The 21710-nt window shown below is 38.1% G+C and overlaps 1 protein-coding gene across 1 annotated transcript in view; it reads right to left on the bottom strand.

Annotated features, from left to right (window-relative positions):
* Positions 1–6662: 6662 nt before the first annotated feature.
* SEMA6A (semaphorin 6A) overlaps positions 6663–21710 on the bottom strand; it is a 217524-nt gene continuing 202476 nt past the window's right edge. The window contains exon 20 of the mRNA XM_058165919.1: positions 6663–7022. Coding sequence (XP_058021902.1) covers positions 7006–7022 — 17 coding nt within the window. The 3' untranslated portion in view covers positions 6663–7005. The remainder of the gene's footprint in view (positions 7023–21710) is intronic.

Below are 21710 nucleotides of genomic sequence, written 5' to 3'. Positions count from 1 at the left end.
GGGTTATATTTGTTTTGGATAGCTGTCAAGGCTTCTTTGATTGGCACTTGGGTGAAGAGGGATATGACATCAAAGCTCACGAGTAGGTCGCTGGGCTGTAAGTTTTGTTTCTTTATGATATCTATGAACTGGAATGAGTTTTTTACGTGTGAGGCGATGGATTCTGCATAGGGCTGTAGTTGTTTGGCGAGAAATTTGGCTAGGTTTTGTAGAGGTGAGCCTATGGAGCTGACTATGGGTCTGAGTGGGGTTCCTTTTTGACTGAGTTCTTGTGTTCTTCAATGCGTGCACTTATTCTTCTGTTGGTTTGTCCGATGTATGTGGTGGGGCAGGCGGTGCATGGGATTTCATATACTCCTTGATTTTCTAACTCAATTTTGTCTTTGGGGTTTCTTAGGATGGTGGATATTTTTTGGTTTGTGCAGAATGCTGTCTTGATGTTATGTTTGTGGAGGATCTTGCTGATTCTGTCTGTGGTGCCTTTTATATATGGGAGGAGGGCTGGGCCGTTTTCTTGTTCTCTGTCTTGATTTTAGTGGGGGTTCTTTTGGATTAGTTTGGTAATCTTATTTCTCTGGAATCCATTGGATGTTAGTACATTTGTGAGAGTGTGTAGTTCGGTTTTTAGGTGTTGTTCGTCAGCTAAGCGTTTTGTTCTAGAGATGAGTGTCTTGGCTACGGAGTTGATCTGTGCTGGGTGGTGGTGTGACAGTGCGTGCAGATAGCGGTTTGTGTGTGTTTTCTTCTGGTAGATGGTGTGTCCTAGGGAGCCATTGGGTTTCTTGTAGACTAAGACATCTAGGAAGGGAAGTTGGTTGTTAACTTCTGTTTCCATGGTGAACTGTATTTTGGGGTGTAGGCTATTGAGGTGTGTGAGGAAGTTGTCAAGTTTTTCTTTCCCGTGTGGCCAGATTATGAAGGTGTCGTCTACGTATCTGAGCCAGAGTTTGGGTTTGTGATCAGATTTTTCTAGTGCTTGGGTTTCAAAGTGTTCCATGTAGAGGTTGGCAATGACAGGTGAGAGGGGTGATCCCATGGGTGCTCCTTCTATTTGTTTGTATTTTTGTCCATTATAGATGAAGTATGTGTTGGATAGGCAGTGGTTGGTCAGATCTAGGATGTGCTTGGGGGGGTTATATTTGTTTTGGATAGCTGTCAAGGCTTCTTTGATTGGCACTTGGGTGAAGAGGGATATGACATCAAAGCTCACGAGTAGGTCGCTGGGCTGTAAGTTTTGTTTCTTTATGATATCTATGAACTGGAATGAGATTTTACATGTGAGGCGATGGATTCTGCATAGGGCTGTAGTTGTTTTGGATTTGTCCCAAAGTGCAGGGTGGATCTTGTTGCTGAGTTTGAGGTGAAGTGTGAGGAGATCTTTGTTGATTTGATCTAGGAGGAATCTTTTTGTGTGAAGTTCATTTCTGATGAGGGCCAATTCTGTTCTTTTTAGGATGCGTTTGGCGGCTGCAGAGTTGGAGTGGAATTTCAATTGGAAGCATGTGGGGATTAAATTTTGATCTCGGCAGTTTCGTAGGAATGCAAGGTCACATAAAATGGAAGCTCTTTGGACTTCTAGTTTTACATATATATATGTAGGTCTTTGGTTATTCAGGTTTTCTTCCGCGTAAAATTGGAAGTGTCTTGGTGACGTTTCGACGAAGTTTCATTCGTCATCTTCAGGCTTCAGCTTCGTGCTTCTGGGAGCAATGTGTGATTGCAGCTCTTTCTTCCTTTTTAACTGCTAGTGAGGGTTTGAACTGATTGGGTGGGAGCTTGGCTGTGCTCTGATTGGATGGGTTTTTTTTGTGCTCTGATTGGCTGGGGGTGTGTCCTGTTTGGGTGGGGGCTTGGTTGTGCTCAGATTAATGTGAGTTGCAGGGGGATTTGAGCTGGTGAGCTGCATTGCTGTTGTTTGGCTTCGTGTTTGTGGTCGTGCTACATCTTCATAGTGGGTGTCTGTCTGCTGTATGTATGGATTGGAGGGGTTTGAAATGTCGCCAAGACACTTCCAATTTTACGCGGGAGAAAACCCGAATAACCAAAAATAACCAAAGACCTATATACAAACACCCGTGAAAACTATATATATTTGTTTTCTGAGGTTTTCACGGGTGTTTGTATATAGGTCTTTGGTTGTTCGGGTTTTCTCCCGTGTAAGATTGGAAGTGTCTTGGCGACGTTTCGACGAAGTCTCATTCGTCATCTTCAGGCTTCAGCTTCGTGCTTCTGGGAGCAATGTATATATATGTAGATCTTTGGTTATTCGGGTTTTCTCCCGCGTAAAATTGGAAGTGTCTTGGCGACGTTTCGACGAAGTCTCATTCGTCATCTTCAGGCTTCAGCTTCGTGCTTCTATATTATATATATAAAATTATATATATAATTTTACATAGTCATATTATAAATGTACAGTCTCTTATCCATTGTTAATCATATATATACTCTTTACAATTTTATATTAATATTATATATATTATTAATTATATATCTAATTGGATGATATATATATATAATATAATATAATTATATATATATAATTAAATATAGATAATTAATTATAATAATATAATTATATATATAATTATAATCTAATTATATATATATATATATAATTGGATAATCTCCACTTATGACTGTATGACTGTAACTTTTTGTTGCTATCATTTAGGGTTAAATTGCAAACTATGACCATCATTTGTGTTGTAAATGTACCTTTGATGAAGGTATTTTTTTTTCTTTTTCTTTTATGTACACTGAGAACATATGCACCAAAACAAATTCCTTGTGTGTCCAATCACACTTGGCCAATAAATTCTATTCTATTCTATTCTATTCTATTCTATTCTATTCTATTCTATTCTATTCTATTCTATTCTATTCTATTCTATTCTATTCTATGATATAATGGATAATAAAATATGACAACTTTATACATTGGGTGAGTATGTGTGCTAAACTTTCAACCCCCACCTACCAAATAGGAGATATATTTTGTTCCTGCTCCTGCTCTTGCATCACAGTATTAATCCTTGTAGACTGAAATATTTTAATACTCCAAGTATGAGTTTCACTCCTGAAATAGTTGCTGTCCCTGATCTACCCTGTGGAATTGTAATCACTGCCCTATTGTTTTTTCTAGAAAATGTTGTCTTATTGTTTTCCTAAGATACTTTGGAAACCTTTAAAGCCAATAAAGATAAAGATCGAAAACATGGTTGTTTTCAACTCAAATCCATCCTCTTCATGCATAGCATGAAGACTAAAATCCATTCTTTAAAGTAAGATGTATTTGGTGTATCTGAAATGAACAAAAATGTGTTCCACCATATATTCTACTAATATTCTTTTCTTTGTTAAATGCCACCATCAGAAATTAAGCTGACAGAAAGAACTGGAAGTATCGCGGCGAGACTGGCTAGAAAATAGTGGGCTCTGATAAGCCTTGTGAAAATCCAGCCAGACAAACCACTGTTGAGGGGTCTTTGGACCAGAATCGTCTTGGAGGGACGATGAAGAAGGAGAGGTGCCTCAGAAGACCAGGCAAGTTCCTCGAAGGGTCAGAGGCAATTCTCTGAACCTGCAGTGGAGGTGGTGGCCATTAAAATGACCGCTCCGAAGCTGGGGCAACCGGACTAAGATTTGTGCAGGAGCAATGTTTGAATGGAGTATTATTGCCGGATGAGTTATTGGCCAACTCACAGGTAAAAAGAATTAAAAAAAAAACTTAAAAGAGGTCCTGGCATGGAAATAAACTGCTAATTGGCACTTGGGAATTTTAATTGGAGGGAGAAGAACAAAGAGAACGTTAAAGGACTAAAGCCCAAAAAAGAAAACTTTCTACCTGGATGCAAAATTGGATTTGGAGAAATTAAAAATACTACAGGAAAAAGAAAACCAAGAGAAAGTACTCTTTAATAATAAAAGGAAAAGAAATTGAAGAGAAAGTATTTTTATGTGGATTTAAATGTGCTACTTTGTTGTTTTGGTATTTGTGGATTGGAGAGAGACATCTGCTGGTGGAAAATAAACACTACAATAATTGCTTTGAAAATTAAAGAAACAGTGAGAACTTTAACTACCATGAGAAATTTTAAGGAGTATTTGTTTATTTTTAAACAGCTGGGTTTTGACTTTGAAAGAAGGTGAAAAAGAGCAAAGCCTTAAATTGGAATGGACTAGATAAATATTCAAACTAGATATTGTTTGGAAATAAAAAGAGAGAGAAAGAGATGATATGGACTTGAATCTTAATTAAACATAAATTAAAATTTAAAAAATTGAATTGACAATATGGAGCAATGGGAGTATGAGAAACTAATGGAGATGTTTAAGAATGTGCGTGAAGCATTTAAGGGTAATAAAGAAGCAGAAGCCTGGTTAGAATACACAAAAAAGGAAAAGGAGAATATAAATGAAAAGCAAAAATACAATGTTGAAGGGAAAATAACTGAAGATAAAAAGATAGAAAATTACACTGGGATTGACAGTGACAAAAAATGGATAGTGGGGAATATCCCCCCAAAAAGAAGGAAAGAAAAGGAAATGGAAAAAAAGGGGGAGAATTATGATGGTAACAGTCTTAAAGGTTAGAAAAAGGATTCAGGGGAAAAGATACAATAAAGGATTCAGGGGAAAAGATACAATAAAGAAGAAGAAGATAAAAGAATGGGATAAAGGGAGAAAAATATTAAGTGGAATTTTGTGGAAGCTAAAAGAAAATGGTTAAAGGAAGGGAAAGAAAGCATTTCTTAATTGATTTAAGGGAACTGTGTTAATACTATAAATTGTATGCAAGAAGCAAACAAGATGAAATATATTGTTTATTGTAAAATGGATCAGCAGATGTAATATGAAATGTAATTTGGTTTAACTATGAAAATAATTGAAATTAAGATATAAAATTGAAATGTTAGTAAATGATGAAATAAAATAATTAATTGATGTTAGAATAAGAAATCAGGAATTAAGGAAAATAAGAGGTGGAAGGTTAACTAAGTTAAAAGGTTTCAATGTAAAAATGGAATAAGATAAAATACATTGTTAATAATCAAAAAATGTGATGGGGATTTTGAGAAACATATTCAATAAATGGAGAAACAATTGGGGTTGCTCGGATACCATTTTGGAAAACATTGAATTGAAAATGAATACAACAATGGAGAGAGAATGGAAAGATGAGTAGAGGGATAGAAAGAGGGGAGCAGAGAGGAAGGAGAGAGAGGAACAGAAGAAAAGAAAAAGGAGAGGAAGAAAGGGGGGAAACAAGAATAGGAGAGAAGGTTAGAAAGGAAAGAATAAAGGAGAGTGGGGGAAAGGAAGGGGAAGTAGAGAAGGAGTAGGAGAGGAAGAAAGAAGAAAGTAGAAAAGGATAGAAGGGAGGGAAGGGAAAGAGAGGAGAAGGAAAAAAAGGATTGTTGTAAAATAAGGGAGATGGAATGGTAGAAGGGCCACCCCAAGTATGCTCAAATTTATTAGGATGAAGAATGAACTAATATGAAAGTTAAAAGAGAATATATACGATTAACAATGGATAAGATGATAACTAATTGAAATAATGTTAAGAAATTAGGATTTGAGGTTGATACTATTTATATAATAAGCATAGAAGTATTAAGATAAAAAAGTAGAGAAAAAATATGGCAGAAATTACAACTATGTATTTAAGGGATGCGGTGGCTTAGTGGGTAAAACGCTGAGCTTGTCGATCGAAAGATCGGCAGTTCAGCGGTTCAAATCTCTGGTGACGCATAATAGGTTGAGCTCCCGTTACTTGTCCCAGCTTCTGCCAACCTAGCAGTTCAAAAGCATGTAAAAAATGCAAGTAGAAAAATAGGGACCACCTTTGGTGAGAAGGTAACAGCGTTCCGTGTGCCTTTGACGTTGAGTCATGCCGGCCACATGACCACGGAGACGTCTTTGGACATTGCTGGCTGTTCAGCTTTGAAACGGAGATGACCACCGCTCCCTAGAGTTGGGAACGACTAGCACGTATGTGCGAGGGGAACCTTTACCTTTACCTTTAAAGTGTATTTGGATATGATAAGTTGTATAAGATATGATTCAGTCAATACTCTGTTCATAAAATATGTATGTGAAAGAAAAAAAAATCAATAAAACTTGATTCAAAAAAGAAAGAAGAAGTAAAGCTGACTGAGACCTAAGAATCCATAAAAGACTATGCACTAGTTTTGTTCTAAAAATGGTCAGACCTAGATTTCAGCAAACATGTTTACTGTCATCACATTTTATCTGATATCTAAAGTAGTTCGTTCACTGGAGAGATGGTACATGAAATAAGAACAAGCATGAATTCCTCTATGTATTATCAAATGAGCCCTCTGGTTTTTGTAGCAAGGGTACTGCTAACTTTAGATTATCATTGTTCCTTCTGCTTCCAAAATAAGCTTAGCCTTCTTTTTGAATTTGAACTCTCTTATTGTTTCCAGTCAGTCTGTCTTTCTTGTTTACCACACCAGGGATTTTGCTCCATTTGCTTCACTAACTGATGGTCAAAGAGAAGAGGTCAACCAGCACCACCAACAATGAAGAGAAATAACACAGGCCAGACGTTTCCAGAATTGTCATAGAGATATCTAAGCCTAAACAGCTACCCAAGAATCCCTACTGCTGTGGGGTTTTTTTTATTCAGAGACTTTTATTATGGGAGCACAGTATGTTGCCTTATATCAGGGCAAATCATTTGTCCATGTAGCCCAATATTGATTATCCTCTTCAATGGCAAGTTTCCAGAATTAGCCAACGCTCGGATAGAACACATTTGAAAAGGTGAACAAAAAAATAAAAATTAAGTTAAACAATGATATGGTGGGTTGACAGCACATACAGGGTTTTTGAGTAAGAGGGATCGTTTTTTTGCTCACAACTGAGGTGGTATTTGGAGGAGTTGCCAACTTCTTTTGCGTTTGTATTTGCATTTGCATGTTTGGGCCTTCTGCTATTTTTTCTTCTTCTCTAGTAACAGCTCCGTCTTGGCAAAAGTATTCAGAGGAATGAGAAATCTGGAGAGAGAGAAAGAAAAAGTAAAGAAAGGTGCTGTATTATCTGATGATAAAAGGAGTCAGTGAAGCATATAAACAAATGTTGTAAATCCTTATAAAGAGCCCCTTGCCCAGGTGGGTAATCCTAAATTACTAGAATTTCTCCTTTCTGAAAGGAAGAAATTGGAGCCCTCAGGTTCTTCTGGACTTTGGCCAGCCTGTGAATCATGACTCATAAGTGCACCATTTTAATTTCCTTTCTTTATTTGATTTCATGCCAAGTATACTTATTCTGAAACCCAGGCTGCAAGGAAGAAGAACTGGAAAATACAGAGATGAAGATCCACCTTTTTTTGGTTTAAATGTGCATCTTTGTTGGAGACTCTAAGCACTCCATATGCTTTGTTTATAAAAATGGAGAAAGAATAGATCACTTAGCTAATGTCTGGAGAACATTTGTGGTTGAGTTGAGAAAAGATAAATGTTCAAGTTGTTGGATCCATCCTTTAACTCTGAATAATCTTGTTGCTTTTTGTTTTATCTATATATCTGTGATCTCCTGATTTTCCCTTTCACAAGGGAAGCCTTTTGTTTAACATTTGTTTTCTTTGGAAGACCATATTTTATTTTATTTTATGTTAACAAAACACTAGGAAAAATAATTAATAATAAGAACAAGAACAGAAAGTCTGTTTATGTAATTTATTAGTTTTTTGTTAAATCTGATCTTCTGGGTTTTTTTTAAAATTTATTTTTGTCACAACAGTATACACAAACATCGTCATAAATAAAAACAACATATCATGAAAGAAAAATATGTATGTATAAGTAAAAGTATGCAACAGCTATGTTAATTTGATATAATGAAGGGAACAATAGGACAGGAACGGTAGGCACTTTTGTGCTCTTATGCACGCCCCTTAAACTTAAACTTAACAGTTTGTTTCTCGTGGCATGGAAGAAAAGGAATTATGAAATAACCCCAAAGTTTTTATATCAGGCTGAACACAATGACTACCTTTGTATTCATGAAGAAAATGAATAAGCTCCTTAAAAAAATCACTTTAGTGACCTAATCGATGATGATAATAATGATGACAGGGAGAGAGGGAGGGAGGAAAGGAAGGAAAGACACAGTATAAAAACCCAACAAGAATAACTTCTTTGACTGGTGTTCTTTGGAGAGTCCAATTCTAGTCATTTAGGAATTATCCAGATAATGTTTGATGGTGATGATGATCATGATGATGATGTTGTCTCTACTACTTATCAGCTTAGATTCCTTTAGAGATGAGTGATGAGAGTCCTGGCTATTTGACTGTAAAGAAGGAAATATCTTAATTTTGTTTGGAACCTGAATAAATTGCTATTTCAAAGGGTTCTGGCTCAGTTGTTGACTGAAACAAGAGATATCATACCCCTTTTTGCTTGAATTCATGCAACAGACAGAAACATCCTTCTGAGTTCTGCCAACACAGTGAGTGTCTTCCCAATGCTCTATCAAAACCATCCCTCAGGCATAAGGAATGTTCATTAGCACCCAGGATTTTCCAAGGTTCGCCTCTGATAGAAAGATATTCTAAGAATGAATTCTAAGACAGTAGCACTGGGACATACCCTTCATTACATGTTGAGGTTTTTTTATGTTGTTTTTGATCCAAGTTATCTGGTCTTTTGTTTTTCATTCTGAAAAAAACCAAGCAAAGTTGAAAAAAGGTTTTTCTTTGCTAAATGTGAAAGCTTTTCTTAGAGTAGATTTTATTTCATTTAATCATCTAAAGTAGTTGTTCTGACAAGGATTTGGTGTCAATCTTTGTGCTGCCTTAGAAGCTGTGAGGCTTTGTCCATTTCAGAAAAGTGTAATTATAATATTCTATGGGAAGAGGGATAAGTTGAAAGCACTCAGGAATAGTATATTTGTCCAGTAGCATAATATATTGTCCTAATGTTTATGACAAATAGCAACCTCAATCTTTGTGAAGTATGTGAAATTATATGTATCTCAATCTGTTATCCTGCTTTGATTCTTCTATTGGATATTTAAAGAAAATAGGAATTAATTTTGTTTTCTTATGTGATGCTACTTTTACTTAAATTTAAGCAAAATGGCAGTAGGAAATAGTGTTACCAGTTCTCCAGCACTTCAAAAGCCATCACAGCTTCCTATCCTGAGTAGGATGGGAAGAGTACAGAAAAAAGCAACAAAGGCAAAATTTGCTATGTTAAGCATCAATAAGAGCATACACAAGTAAAACAGCTGCAGTAGTACTATTACTTACATTTTGTTACACATGTCCTAAAGCATTTTGTATTTGTTTTTGCAATTTCCCTTGCTAAAGAACCAGTCATTCAAAATGTAGCAGCAATTATGAAAGAGAGAAATTTTTGTGTGAGTTAATTTGCTTTGTGGGATTGCACACAAACTCATCAGCTGATCACAGTAGGTCCCCCTATTGTAAGTCTTATTTGGATCCATTCAGAAACTCCATGCTACTGTCATAGTTTATTTTGGGAATTGTTGTGGCTCGCTCGCCCCCCTCTCTGCAGCCGGGCCCCTCTCATCTCTTGCTGGACGCTGATAGTGCAGAAGAATGTCCTGGCATGTCTCCAGCTCCCAGTCCTGGCACCATGCCCAGACAGACCGAGCAAGACGAATGGCCTGACATGCCTCCAGCCCCCAGTCCTGGCACCATGCCCGGACAAACGGAGCAGCTGGGCCCCTCCCCCACAGCATGTGAGCCTGGGGAGTGTGAAGCCAGTCACGAGCTGGAATTACCAGCAGCTGGAGGCTGGAGGGACCCACGCTTCCGGAGAGTGGAGAGGCGACGTCAGCAAAAGGAAGGGAGGGGCAGGCCTGGATAAGTGCTGAGTCATGGAGCCACACCCCATGGCCTATATAAAGGATCTGCTTTCTGGCATTCTTTGAGTCAGGCAAAGTCTATTGGATTGCTGAAGTCACATCCTGGTCTCCTGCCTGCCCTGAGAACTCTGACAGAACTTTGGCAAAGCTGCAGAGGCACGCTTGATACGGACTTCCCCAACCCGGCCGTCAGAGGAGGAGTGGGACATGACAGGAATAGAGAAGAGTTCCTGTCGATTTTACAATCGACAACTATCCACTAGTTGTTGCTGACTATAGGGGAAGGCACATTGAGCCAGCACAAGACATTTCTGTGGTCATGTGGCCATCATGACATCACAGAGCATTGTTATTTTCCCCCCAAAGTGGTATCTATTTATCTATTTGCATTCGCATGCTTTCAAACTGCTAGGTTGGCAGGAGTTGCTCCTTAGATCCATCCATATTTCTTTGGTTTCAAAATTTTGAGCCAGGAGACACTTAAAATGATGACGCAAGATATAAAATTAGATTTAACACATTTTTGAAAATGAAGAAAATCTTTATTGCACCAAAGGGAAAATACATAATGAAGTTTGATTTTTTTTTTTTTGGCCACATTAACCCTTCCCACATTATGCCAAATTTTAACAGCAGCTCCTGGTCTCTAAAGTATTGCTCACTCCTGATCAACAAGAAGTTCCACAGATATATTCTAAGCTATTACTGTCTCTTGTCTTCTTTTTTAATTATTCCTACTGGAGCAAGTTTTGTAGTTAATGTCAACACCAAGACAAGCTTATATGAGAATTCCTATGCCCAGTGGTGGGATTCAAGTAATTTAACAACCGGTTCTCTGCCATAATGATTTCTTCCAACAACCAGTTTGCCAAATTGCTCAGAAAGTTAACAACTGGTTCTCCCAAAGTGGTGCAAAGTGGTGGTGGTTCTCCCCACCACCGCCTATGTCCACATCAGCACCAACAGTTTGAACCGAGCTTGGAAGAGAACAGAGAGCCAACACAGCAGATACAGAATTGATGTATTATGACCTGAGCACTTTGTCCCTACTAGCAGTAGAAACGGCAACATTTTACAATCATGGAAGTTAAAGGCAGCCCCACATGAAAAGCATGACTATTTTCTTGTCGGGATTTGACACAGTAATTATGGTAGTGATTGAAGCAAGGTTTCTCATTGTCCTGATAGGATACCAATCTGTACATAAAAAGTGTACAGGCAGCTTCCGGATTAAGAATGAATTCCATTCCTAAATCTGTTTTTAACTCAATTTGTATATAAGTCAGAACTCATACTTACAAACAGACTGTTGATTACTAAAATGGTGGATGGTGTGCTTTTTCAGTGAACCACTGCAGCTGCAGTTTTTATAAACTGCTGAAAACAGGTTGCATATTAAAACTGTGCAGCTTCAGCGGTTCACGAAAAAATTGCATGGCTTCAGAGTTCATTGGCTCAAATAAGAAGAACACTACCCACCATTTTTAGTAATAAGCAGCTCATTTATAAGCATGAGCTGTCCATAATTTGAACTTTCTTAACTGGGAACTGCCTGTGTTAATATTTAAACAAAACTATAAATATAACAGCAACTTGCTGGGAATTTAAATCTGTGAATCTTAATTTTTTAAAGGTTTTGTTGTACTATTAATGCTGCCTTCCAGCTTCCTACTGGTAAAGTATAACAGAATACAATATCAATATATAAATTTCTACCCACTTTACAGATAAATGCAGCACTATTTCTAAAAACTTAGAAATAATTGGGTTGAGTGCAGCTATATTGGAAGGGAGAAGAAGGAGCAGTAGTTTTGTTTTGTTTCATTTGTTTAATATTGTTCCTAATTCTTTCTATTTTTGAATATACAGTATACTGTTCTTAAATCCAGGTTTAGCATTTGATGGGAATTTTGCTTGAACTGCTCCAAATATAAAACCATCCTTTTCTGGCCATTTCTTTTGTAGTGTGAACGTCCAAGTATCCTTCTAAAGACTGGTTATTTAAAAAGTTTGTAAACTAGGGGCCTCTGTGGCTCAGGCTGCTAATGCAGTCTGTTATTATAGCAGCTGCCTGTAATTACTGCAGGTTCTAGTCCCACTAGGCTCAAGGTTGACTCAGCCTTCCATCCTTTATAAGGTAGGTAAAATGAGGACCCAGATTGTTGGGGGCAATAAGTTGACTTTGTATATAAATATACAAATAGAATGAAGACTATTGCTAACATAGTGTAAGCCGCCCTGAGTCTTCGGAGAAGGGCGGGATATAAATGCAAATAAAAAAAAAACTACAATGGAAAATCATAGCTGATTTAATGCAGAATCCCTGTCACATATCCACCTAAGCTGTCGCTTCCAAATGCCTGTGTTTATAATTGCCATGTATGTTTCGTGATGGAGATTAAATACCGTTTGAAGAGTCTCTGGCTTTGTAGAGCTTCAGATCATAAAGTGACATACCCATCTTGCCATCTTTGGCTAAAAGTTCTATATCAATGAATTAATACATTTTCTGGTCAGATCTGCATATATTTGAATCAGTGTGATTTATCAGTATGAACTCTTCCTACCTAATAGTCACAAATAATCATGAAAATGTAACCATTAAACAATGACTGTGAATTTTTAAGTCACCTTGTGCTTTGCACTTCAAAGGTAATAAATTGCATTTATTCTCATCATTCTGTGTTAGATCTTTTCATCTCAGCGAAGTTCATAACCAGCCCTTCATCTTGCAGCAGTTTGAAAAATTCCAGTAACAAAGAACCATTCTTTTTTAGACCTACAATATCAAAGTTGAGAATGCCATTCAGGATTTTGTCTGTCTCTTTGTTTTTCAAAGAAGTGTCATCTTTAAACATACTTAGCTGGAGGTTTATTGCATGATTATATAGGAATAAGAGAGCTAGATGATTAAGGCATCAGGATAGAAATGTGAGACTGTGAATTCTAGCCTTGCCTTAGGTATAAAGCCAGCTCGGTAGCCTTGGGCCAGTCACTTTCTCTCAGCATTAGGAAGGAGGCAATGGCACACCATTTCTGAAATACCTTGCCAAGAAAACTATAGGAACTTGTCTAGGCAGCCTCTGAGAGTCAGACATGATTGAACAGAAGAAAAAGAAAACATAGACATGAAGGAAACAATCTTATGCCTTGTCAACTATTTACCTCAGCAGTTACTATATTGATGGGAAGCAGTCACACAGAATTTCATGCAGGAGTCTTTTCTAGCACTTGCAAAAACCTGGAAATGAAGTCTGCTTTTTCAGCTCCCTCATTCATGACGAACACCAGGGTGTGAGTCTCAATACACATTTTGGATGACTGAAGCAGGGCTAGAGATCACATTCAGAGAGATAGCACAATCCCTTCTCCTTTTTTTGTTAGAAGAGAAAAAACAAAACAAAAACCAACAACAGCAGAAGTCAAAAGCCAACTCTGAAAAGAAGTATGGGATTCATACCAGCTTCTCCGCATTCTCAGAATTAAGTGGGTGAAATTTCCAAAGATCTGGAGAGCAAATCCAAGCATAACTGAGAGAAACAGAAAACTCTGTCAGAACTTTTATTTGGTCTTTGTGTCTTTAAGCTTAATATTTTTCCCTCTGGCATAACTGTGTCTTTTATTCAACTTGGAATCTTTTTAAAACATAGTTCCTTTTAAAATCAAGAGCATATCAGCAGGTTATTTGGGTTGTCCAAAGCCCAATATTTTGATTTTTAAATTGCTATTAGTGATTTGAAGTAATATTCAACCGTATAAATATAGATATTTAGCTTTCTAACATAAAATCTTAAAATCCTGCAAACTTAAAAAAATCTTGTTAAAACAAACTAATTTAGTGTCGTAGATGAAATTGTAATGATCTTTTTAATATTTTATTTAACTGCTATCTGTTCTGTAAATAACTCTTTTCCATTCTTTTTATGCTTCTGTTTAAAGATGAAGTATGGTGATTTTAATAGGTACAATCCATAATATTCAATGCATGTAGACTGAAATAGTATCATTCCTCTGGGCTTTATTTTCCAGGTACAAGAAAAAGAGATGTAAGTAAGGTTCACAAAAAGCATGTCCTTGATCGTCTTCAGAGAAAACATCTGTTGTACAAAGTCCCACTTTCTCCATTACCTGCTCTGAAATATTTTTTTTAAAACACAAAGCAAAATTTGGACTTCAGATAAGGTGTTGATGCAAGAAATTGCATGTATCTGAGCACCATCTGATACTTTTAAATTTTATGTTATAAATATTAAGTAGGAGTTTTAAATTAAAGCACTTGGCGTCAACTCTGGTCTGACTGAGAAAAAGTATGATATACCAATAACAAAGAACACTATGTAAACTAAAGGTGGAACTCCAGGCATCTTATTTCACAAAAACCCAGAGGTGGGTTTCAGCAGGTTCTGACCAGTTCTGGAGGACCGGTAGCGGAAATTTTGAGTAGTTCGGAGAACTGGTAGTAAAAATTCTGACTGGCTCCTCCCCCATCTATTCTCTGCCTCCCAAGTCCCAGCTGATCAGGAAGAAATGGGGATTTTGCAGTAACCTTCCCCTGGCTTTGGGAGGGAATGGAGATTTTACATTATCCTTCCCCTGGAGTGGGGTGGGAATGGAGATTTTACAGTATCCTTCCCCTGCCATGCCCACCAAGCCACACCCACCAAGCCATGCCACGCCCACTAAGCCACACCCACAGAACCGGTAGTAAAAAAAATTGAAACTCACCACTGCAAAAAACTATTTTAGTTTCCTAGTCATAATACAGGCAGCCAGTTAGTAAAGCTAAGAGCACTTACTGCAAGAAGTTGGAAGAATTATTTAGAAGGAGGGTTGTTATTATTTAAATACTGAAAATGGTCTTCAGAAGAGGTGATTATCATTAACTTGGATTAGAACCAAAATCTGGAGTAGCAGAAGAATATAAAGAAGGAAGAAGCCAGGCCAAAATTATATTACTTTTTGTCCAATAAGTCTGTCACCTAACTCCCCTTTTGAAAATGACTCAATTGCCCCAAATGAAAGTCTTATAGAGAAGTCATCCCACAACTGATCATTAGGGCCCTACTGTATATTATAATAGAGCTGATTGGAACAAGAAAATCTAGCCAAAGGATTTGTTCTCATGGATCAATGATCTAATATATTGACAATAAATAATTCCCATGGAGAGGAACTGGAATGCAATGGGAAATGAGGATACTGAGGATAAAAATGACCTTCTGACTCCAGGCTTAACAACTGGAAATTCTAATGAATTGTTAAGATTGGTTTCCTGACACCAGGATCTAAACAGCCTAGTCCCATGATGGCAAACCTATGGCACATGTGCCAGAGGTGGCACGCAGAGCCCTCTCTGCTGGCATGTGTGCCATTGCCCCAAGTCAAATCTCTGTGGCGTTTCTTTTCTGAGCTTCTGTTTCCCTGCAAATGACGAAACAGAAGCTCACGAAAGAAAAAGATTTTACTCCTTGCCGCGCTGCCGGTGCTGGGATGCCCTGCCTCCCATCGGCCGGCTGGTCTTCGGATCTCTGCAGTGCATGCACGCATGTCCCACACATGCACACACACATGTCCATGCATGCGCATGTTCGCGAGTTCGGGTGCACCTTTCAGTTTGGGCATGCATGCACAGTTTGGGCACTCGGTGTCTAAAAGGTTTGCCATCACTGGCCTAACCTAAAAGTAAGGTTAATATTTATTTATTTATTTATTTATTTATGTTAATCTTAAAGCTGGAGGCCCACAAAACCAGAAACACAAGGCCTGAAATAGAACCCCATTTGAAAAATAAACAAACAAAAATCAAAGAACCTAGTTGCATTGTTAGAATTCTTTGGGAATTGAGTTTTGGGGATGCCGATGTTCATTACCCTACTAATAAACATTTATTTATTTATTTATTTATTTTATTTATTTATTGAATTTCTAGACCGCCCTTCTCCCGAAGGACTCAGGGCGGTGTACAGCCAGGCTAAAAAACATACACAATATACAATTTAAAAAACTAAATTAAGAAACTTATTACACAATTGGCCGAGAAATTAAAATATTTAAATTCTAAAAACCCCAATTTAAAACATAAATAGAATTTAAAATTTAAAAACTAAACAGTTTAAAAAGCTTAAGCTAGCCCCGCGCGAATAAACAAATATGTTTTCAATTCGCGGCGAAAGGTCCGAAGGTCAGGTATTTGGCGTAAACCAGGGGGAAGTTCATTCCAAAGAGTAGGAGCCCCCACAGAGAAGGATCTTCCCCTGGGGGCCGCCAGCCGACATTGTTTGGCGGACGGCACCCTGAGAAGTCCCTCTCTGTGAGAGCGTACGGGACGGTGGGAGGCATGAGGTAACAGCAGGCGGTCCCGTAAGTACCCAGGCCCCAAGCCATGGAGCGCTTTGAAGGTGGTAACCAGAACCTTGAAATGCACCCGAAAGGCAACAGGTAGCCAGTGCAGTCTGCGCAGGAGAGGTGTTACATGGGAGCTATGTGGAATTCCCTCTATCACCCGCGCAGCTGCATTCTGGACCAACTGAAGCCTCCGAGTGCATCTCAAGTGGAGCCCCATGTAGAGAGCATTGCAATAATCCAGGCGAGAGGATTGTCAACAATGCTACTTGCTGAGCTAGATATCCATTATTATTTCAAAGTCAGATAATTTCCTGGCCCAGTTTTAATTGATTGCTGTCTGTGACCTCAATAGGATTGAGCTTATTCAAAAGATCTGTCCCAGATACCAAGGATTGCCTGTCAGAGACTTTAGAATTTTCCTGACAATGTGATGGGTGAATTTGCTTACGACCTGGCTTGCCACTAGCAAGGAGTGACTTCAGCCCTTCCTGATCAGCCTCTAACTATACCTCAATTCTAGACAGCTCTCTGCTTTCCCAAGGGTCTCCAGGAGATGAAGTAGCAGACACAATGCCTATAGTAAAGGCAGAGGGAAGCAAAAATGTTGTGACACAACAAAAATGTCCTTAGGGAATATATCCCTCTGGAGAAAAGATTGGCTGTCACCTTGCTGGTGTTTTGATTCTGTGCCTGGGCCCCTGAATGTGTGAAAGAACCCACCTTCTGGCTATGTCAATGATTTTTGTGCTTTTTCTTGGTTCCTATGTATTTTAATTTTTGTATTTATGATAGAAATTATTTTTAAAAGTTCAAAAATTGCTGCCCACTTGGTGAGATGGGTGGCTATACAAACTGATTGATTGATTGATTGAATGAATGAATGAAAGAAAGAAAATTACTGAGCATGGGTTATGCCTAAATTTGGGCTTCTTCTCTCATATGACCTCAGTAGGCTGTCATGCAGCAGACATTTTCAGGGTTGCCAATTCATTTTTGGGAAGCAGCTAATTTTGAGAGCTTTCCCTGATAACTTGGCATAGCAAGTTGTTAAGATTTTGACTCTACTTGGGTGGATTTTGAATGGTGCTAACACATTTTTTTAGCCTCTGCCATTTGTGGTCTGTAACCTTTCCCCATATGGCTTTGTTGTATTGGCTGCAGGACATTATCAATTCTTTTTTGGAGAAGGAGCTGTTACTACTATCCTTAAACAAGACTCAGGTGCACCTATTCCTCAAGAGGCCTTGCCTAAATCCAAACATGTTTAATCACAATTGCTCCAAGTTTCCCATTTTAACAAACAATGGTAGTGAATGACAAACTACAGAATGTTCTAGATAAAATGGAGTATCTAGATCCTTGTCAGTCAGGATTCAGTCCTGAGTATAGGACAGAAATAGCCTTGATTGCACAAATGAATTACTTTTGTTTTGATTTGCGCAATTGTAGTTTGTCTCTTCTGATATTTTTAGTTCTCTTAGCAGCTTTCAATATCCACTGGCTATGGTTTCCTTCTGGACCAACTTTTGTGTTTAGGTATTGGAGGCTGTGTTTTATTGTAGTTCTACTTCTTTCTCGGTGGGCAGTTCCAGTTGATAGTGGTAAGAGAAGTTAGGTTGCCTCAGAAGCTTCTCCCTAGTGAAGAGCATAGGATCAGTCTTCTGCCTGGACGGTTTCATGTGAAATTGCTGGATGAGATAATTTCTTACCTAGGGGCCGGTATTATGAATATGCTGATGATATCCACTTTAATCCCTTTACTCTAGTGACACATTTGTGGTCCTGTTTCAGTATCTAGAGGCAGTGAGATTCTAGATGGGAAAGAATAGGTCCAAACTGAACCCTAGCAGAGTTAGGAGGTTTGTTAAGAGGTACTTGAAAAATTGCAGCTCTTGATGAGAAAACATTACCCTGAAAGAACAGGCCTGAAATTTGGGAGTCATCTTGGACTTTTGGCTCCTGGTGGATTAGCCAGTGGAAGCCATGGCCAGGAGGGGCTTTGTCCAGCTTTGGCTGGTACAACAATTGTGTCTTTCATAGTCAGACTGATAATATGCCAGTAATGAGATGTTTTTTCATTGAGGAAAGAAATACATTTCAACCATGGAAGAAGCTAGGTCCCTGCAGATACAAATTATTCTTATCATTTGTAATCCATACTTTTGTGGAGTTCTATAGCAGCAGCAAATGCAGTCTGCCTAATAACACAATCACATAACTGTCATAAAATATGTACTTTGCATCAGGCCTCCTGATACAGGAACATAATCACAGTTTGCATATTATGTCATCACACAAATGTTTTGATTTGGCATCCCTGCAATTTTTTACAGATGCTGCTGCTTATTCGCTTTTTGATGAAGTGATAGACATTCAAGGTCAAGAAAATTTAATCAGTTGTTTGATTGGACTGTTAGATTATTATTTCTCTATAATTAGCTTATTTACTTTGGTAACATAGACAATTGTCTCCTCTTCTGTAATAGTCCCAAGGGAAAATAATAAGGGTTTTTTTTCCTCTGGATTTATGATTGACTGCAGATGTGTTATGAAAGTTTTCTCCCATGTGGGCAAGTGTCAAATATGAACTGATCTCTATATGACTTGTATAATTATATAAAAGAAAGATTACTTGGTAAACAATTATTTTTATTCTGTCTCTTTCTAGAACAGGCTTTGCTAATCTGTTTCCCTCCACATGTGTTGGACTGCAGTTCTCAAAATTCCCAAGCGAGTTGGCCTGGAGGACATCAGATATCTGATCCTGAATATTATCAAAGCCTTGTTAAAAATAGTGTTTAAATATAGATGTTGAAATGGATTTTTTATATAGTCTTTTCCATTTGTATTTTTTTAAAAGTACTATTTTATTCTGGTGTTACTTAAAATCAAAAAGTACAAAGCATTGCCTGTTGGGCAATCTTGCATCATTACAATTCCTTACATTTCTAGATCATTTATTTTGCCAGTTCCCAGGTAGATGAAGACCCTTTTGAACTGGCTAACTGAGGGCAAGCAGAGGATGCTTGGGAATAAAGTACTTTCCATTTTCTTTTCAGAGTATCCTCAAAATTCCTCTGCATGTTGGATGGTAATTGACCAGCATATTACAAAATAAGCAAGAATAAAGCATCACCAATAAATTGTACAAACTTAAATTGTGCTAAATTGCAATTTAATACAGAATGATTTATGCCAAGCTGCAGGCTTGGCTGATATAAATGAACAAAAGTTCATTTTTTTTTTGTCTCCATACTATGGTCAGGTCACAACCTTGACCAGTGAGAGAAACACACTTACCTTCAATCTGCAGACTTCATTGTCCTTGGCACAAGGAGACATGGGGCTGACAGTGCATTTAGGCTGAGTGCTGTACATGATAGCAATATAAGAGAAGAACATTAATTAGCTCAAGTGCTGGCAGAAAAAGCTCACGGAATGATGTAACATTTTCATTTTGGCTTCAGTTTATGTAACAGTGTGAAATAATACAAAACAAAAGGTTCTTTATGCATGTGACCTTCTTCTTGAGTATTTTTTTCCACAGGTTCCTCCAGAGGCGAGATTTTACAGTAATACAAACCACTTTTATAATCACAATAGATCGTGAGAAACATTCAGCTAAGAGACAGCTTGGTCATCTCAGTTTGAGTGCCTGAGAAAGCATTATGGCCATGTACATCTACTCTAAATATTATTCCTGGTAATATTATGTCCTGTGTTTGATGGTGTTGGCCTTCCAATAAAAGGCAATGGTGTTTACAGAGGGAGAAAGAGTAAAAAAAAAAAAGCCAGCTATGATTATGTGATTGAAGCTGCATCTGTTTTTATAAGCATCATTGGTGTGTTACCTAAACGAGGGGTCTCCAACCTTGGCTTCCATAGCATCATGACCAATTTCTTAGATTTTATTGACTTCCCCATGTCATTCTCTTCAGACTAACACATTTTAAAACATGTAGTCCAATGAGGTGTGATGGGAGTTGTAGTCTGGCAACATATGTGTAGTTCCATTGTCAACATCTAGAGGAAGAGATGCTCATATGTATAGGTATGTGGATTTTTCTTATTAAAGAAATGGGCTGAGTGAATGTCGTCTTTTTCTGTCATGTGAATGTGAATGTCCAACTTTTATACTGACATTTGGCTATGTCTAACAGTGGTTAGAATGCAGTATTGCAGGCTAATTCTGCCAACTGCCAGCAGTTCGATCCTGACTGACTCGACTCAGCCTTCCATGCTTCTGAGATCAGTAAAATGAGGACCCAGATTGTTGGGGGAAATATGATGATTCTGTAAACCACTTAGAGAGGTGCTGTAAAGCACTGTGAAGGGTGATATAAGTCTAAGTGCAGTTTGGAATTTGAATCATGGCAATTGGACTTCTTGTTGGCTTGAAACATTTCACTGCTTATTCAAGTAGTTTCTTCAGTCTGAGCAAGTTTCTTAGGTGAATGCCATATATGTCCTCCAGAGAGATTTTATTTCTCACCTAATCTCGATAGGATTTGGTCCCTGGATGAGTAAGAGGAGAATCATTGGGATGTAAATGTTTCAACACCTAAATCTTTACCCAAGGAGTGTCATTAAGTGTGGGCTCCCTGGTAAACCTGTGAAGTGGTCTTAATCTTCTGAGGGGACTGATGAAAGAGTAGCATAAAAATGGGGGACAGATTCCTTCTGTTTAGGGAAGGATTTTCCACTTTGGCCAATATTTCTATATAATTGAAATCAGAGGTGAACTCCAGCAGATTCTGACAGGTTCTGGAGAACTGGTAGCGGAAATTTTGAGTAGTTTGGAGAACCAGCAAATACCATCTCTGGTATTTGTCAGGTGGGAATGGAGATTTTGCAATATCCTTCCTCCAGGAGTGGGGAGGGAATGGGGATTTTGCAGTATCCTTCCCCTGCCATGCCCACCAAGCCATGCCCACCAAGCCACGCTACCAGTACACAACTGGTAGTAAAACAAAATTGGATTTCATCACTGACTGAAATTCTTTGAGGGAGACTGCCCTCCTCCCTTCAAAACCTTTTTACTTTCTGTTGCCCTTGCTTGTGACCTTGGTTCACCACGGCCAATGTGAGCCTCTTTAGCACATTTATGGGCCCATACAAAAAACCTTCAGTTCATGGGGAAGAAAAAGCTTTCACAAGAGTATTGGAGTTTTTGATGCGAAAGAAGAGAATTTGTCAATACTCGACAACTGTGAGTGAAAGAAAAATAGCCTCCAGTTGTAACCACTTGTGACTTGCCATACCCTGGAATGCTGCTCTAATCTTTGATATTCTTTGAGACCAAGGTCAAGAGATCTTTTTCTTAAAAAAATAAAAACCTGGATTTTTTTCTGGATTGTTTTATGATGCTATCTTAGACTTGGGTTCCAGAATTTACCAGAAATCAGTGATTATAATAGACCAATTAATTTATCACTATGATTCTAGACTAAGGCATCACCATCATCTTTATGTATACTATATGTATTAATCATCTCAGTAATCCC

Source organism: Ahaetulla prasina, chromosome 2 (assembly GCF_028640845.1).
Source record: "Ahaetulla prasina isolate Xishuangbanna chromosome 2, ASM2864084v1, whole genome shotgun sequence".
Taxonomy (NCBI): domain Eukaryota; kingdom Metazoa; phylum Chordata; class Lepidosauria; order Squamata; family Colubridae; genus Ahaetulla; species Ahaetulla prasina.
This window is presented reverse-complemented; position numbering and strand designations above follow the sequence as displayed.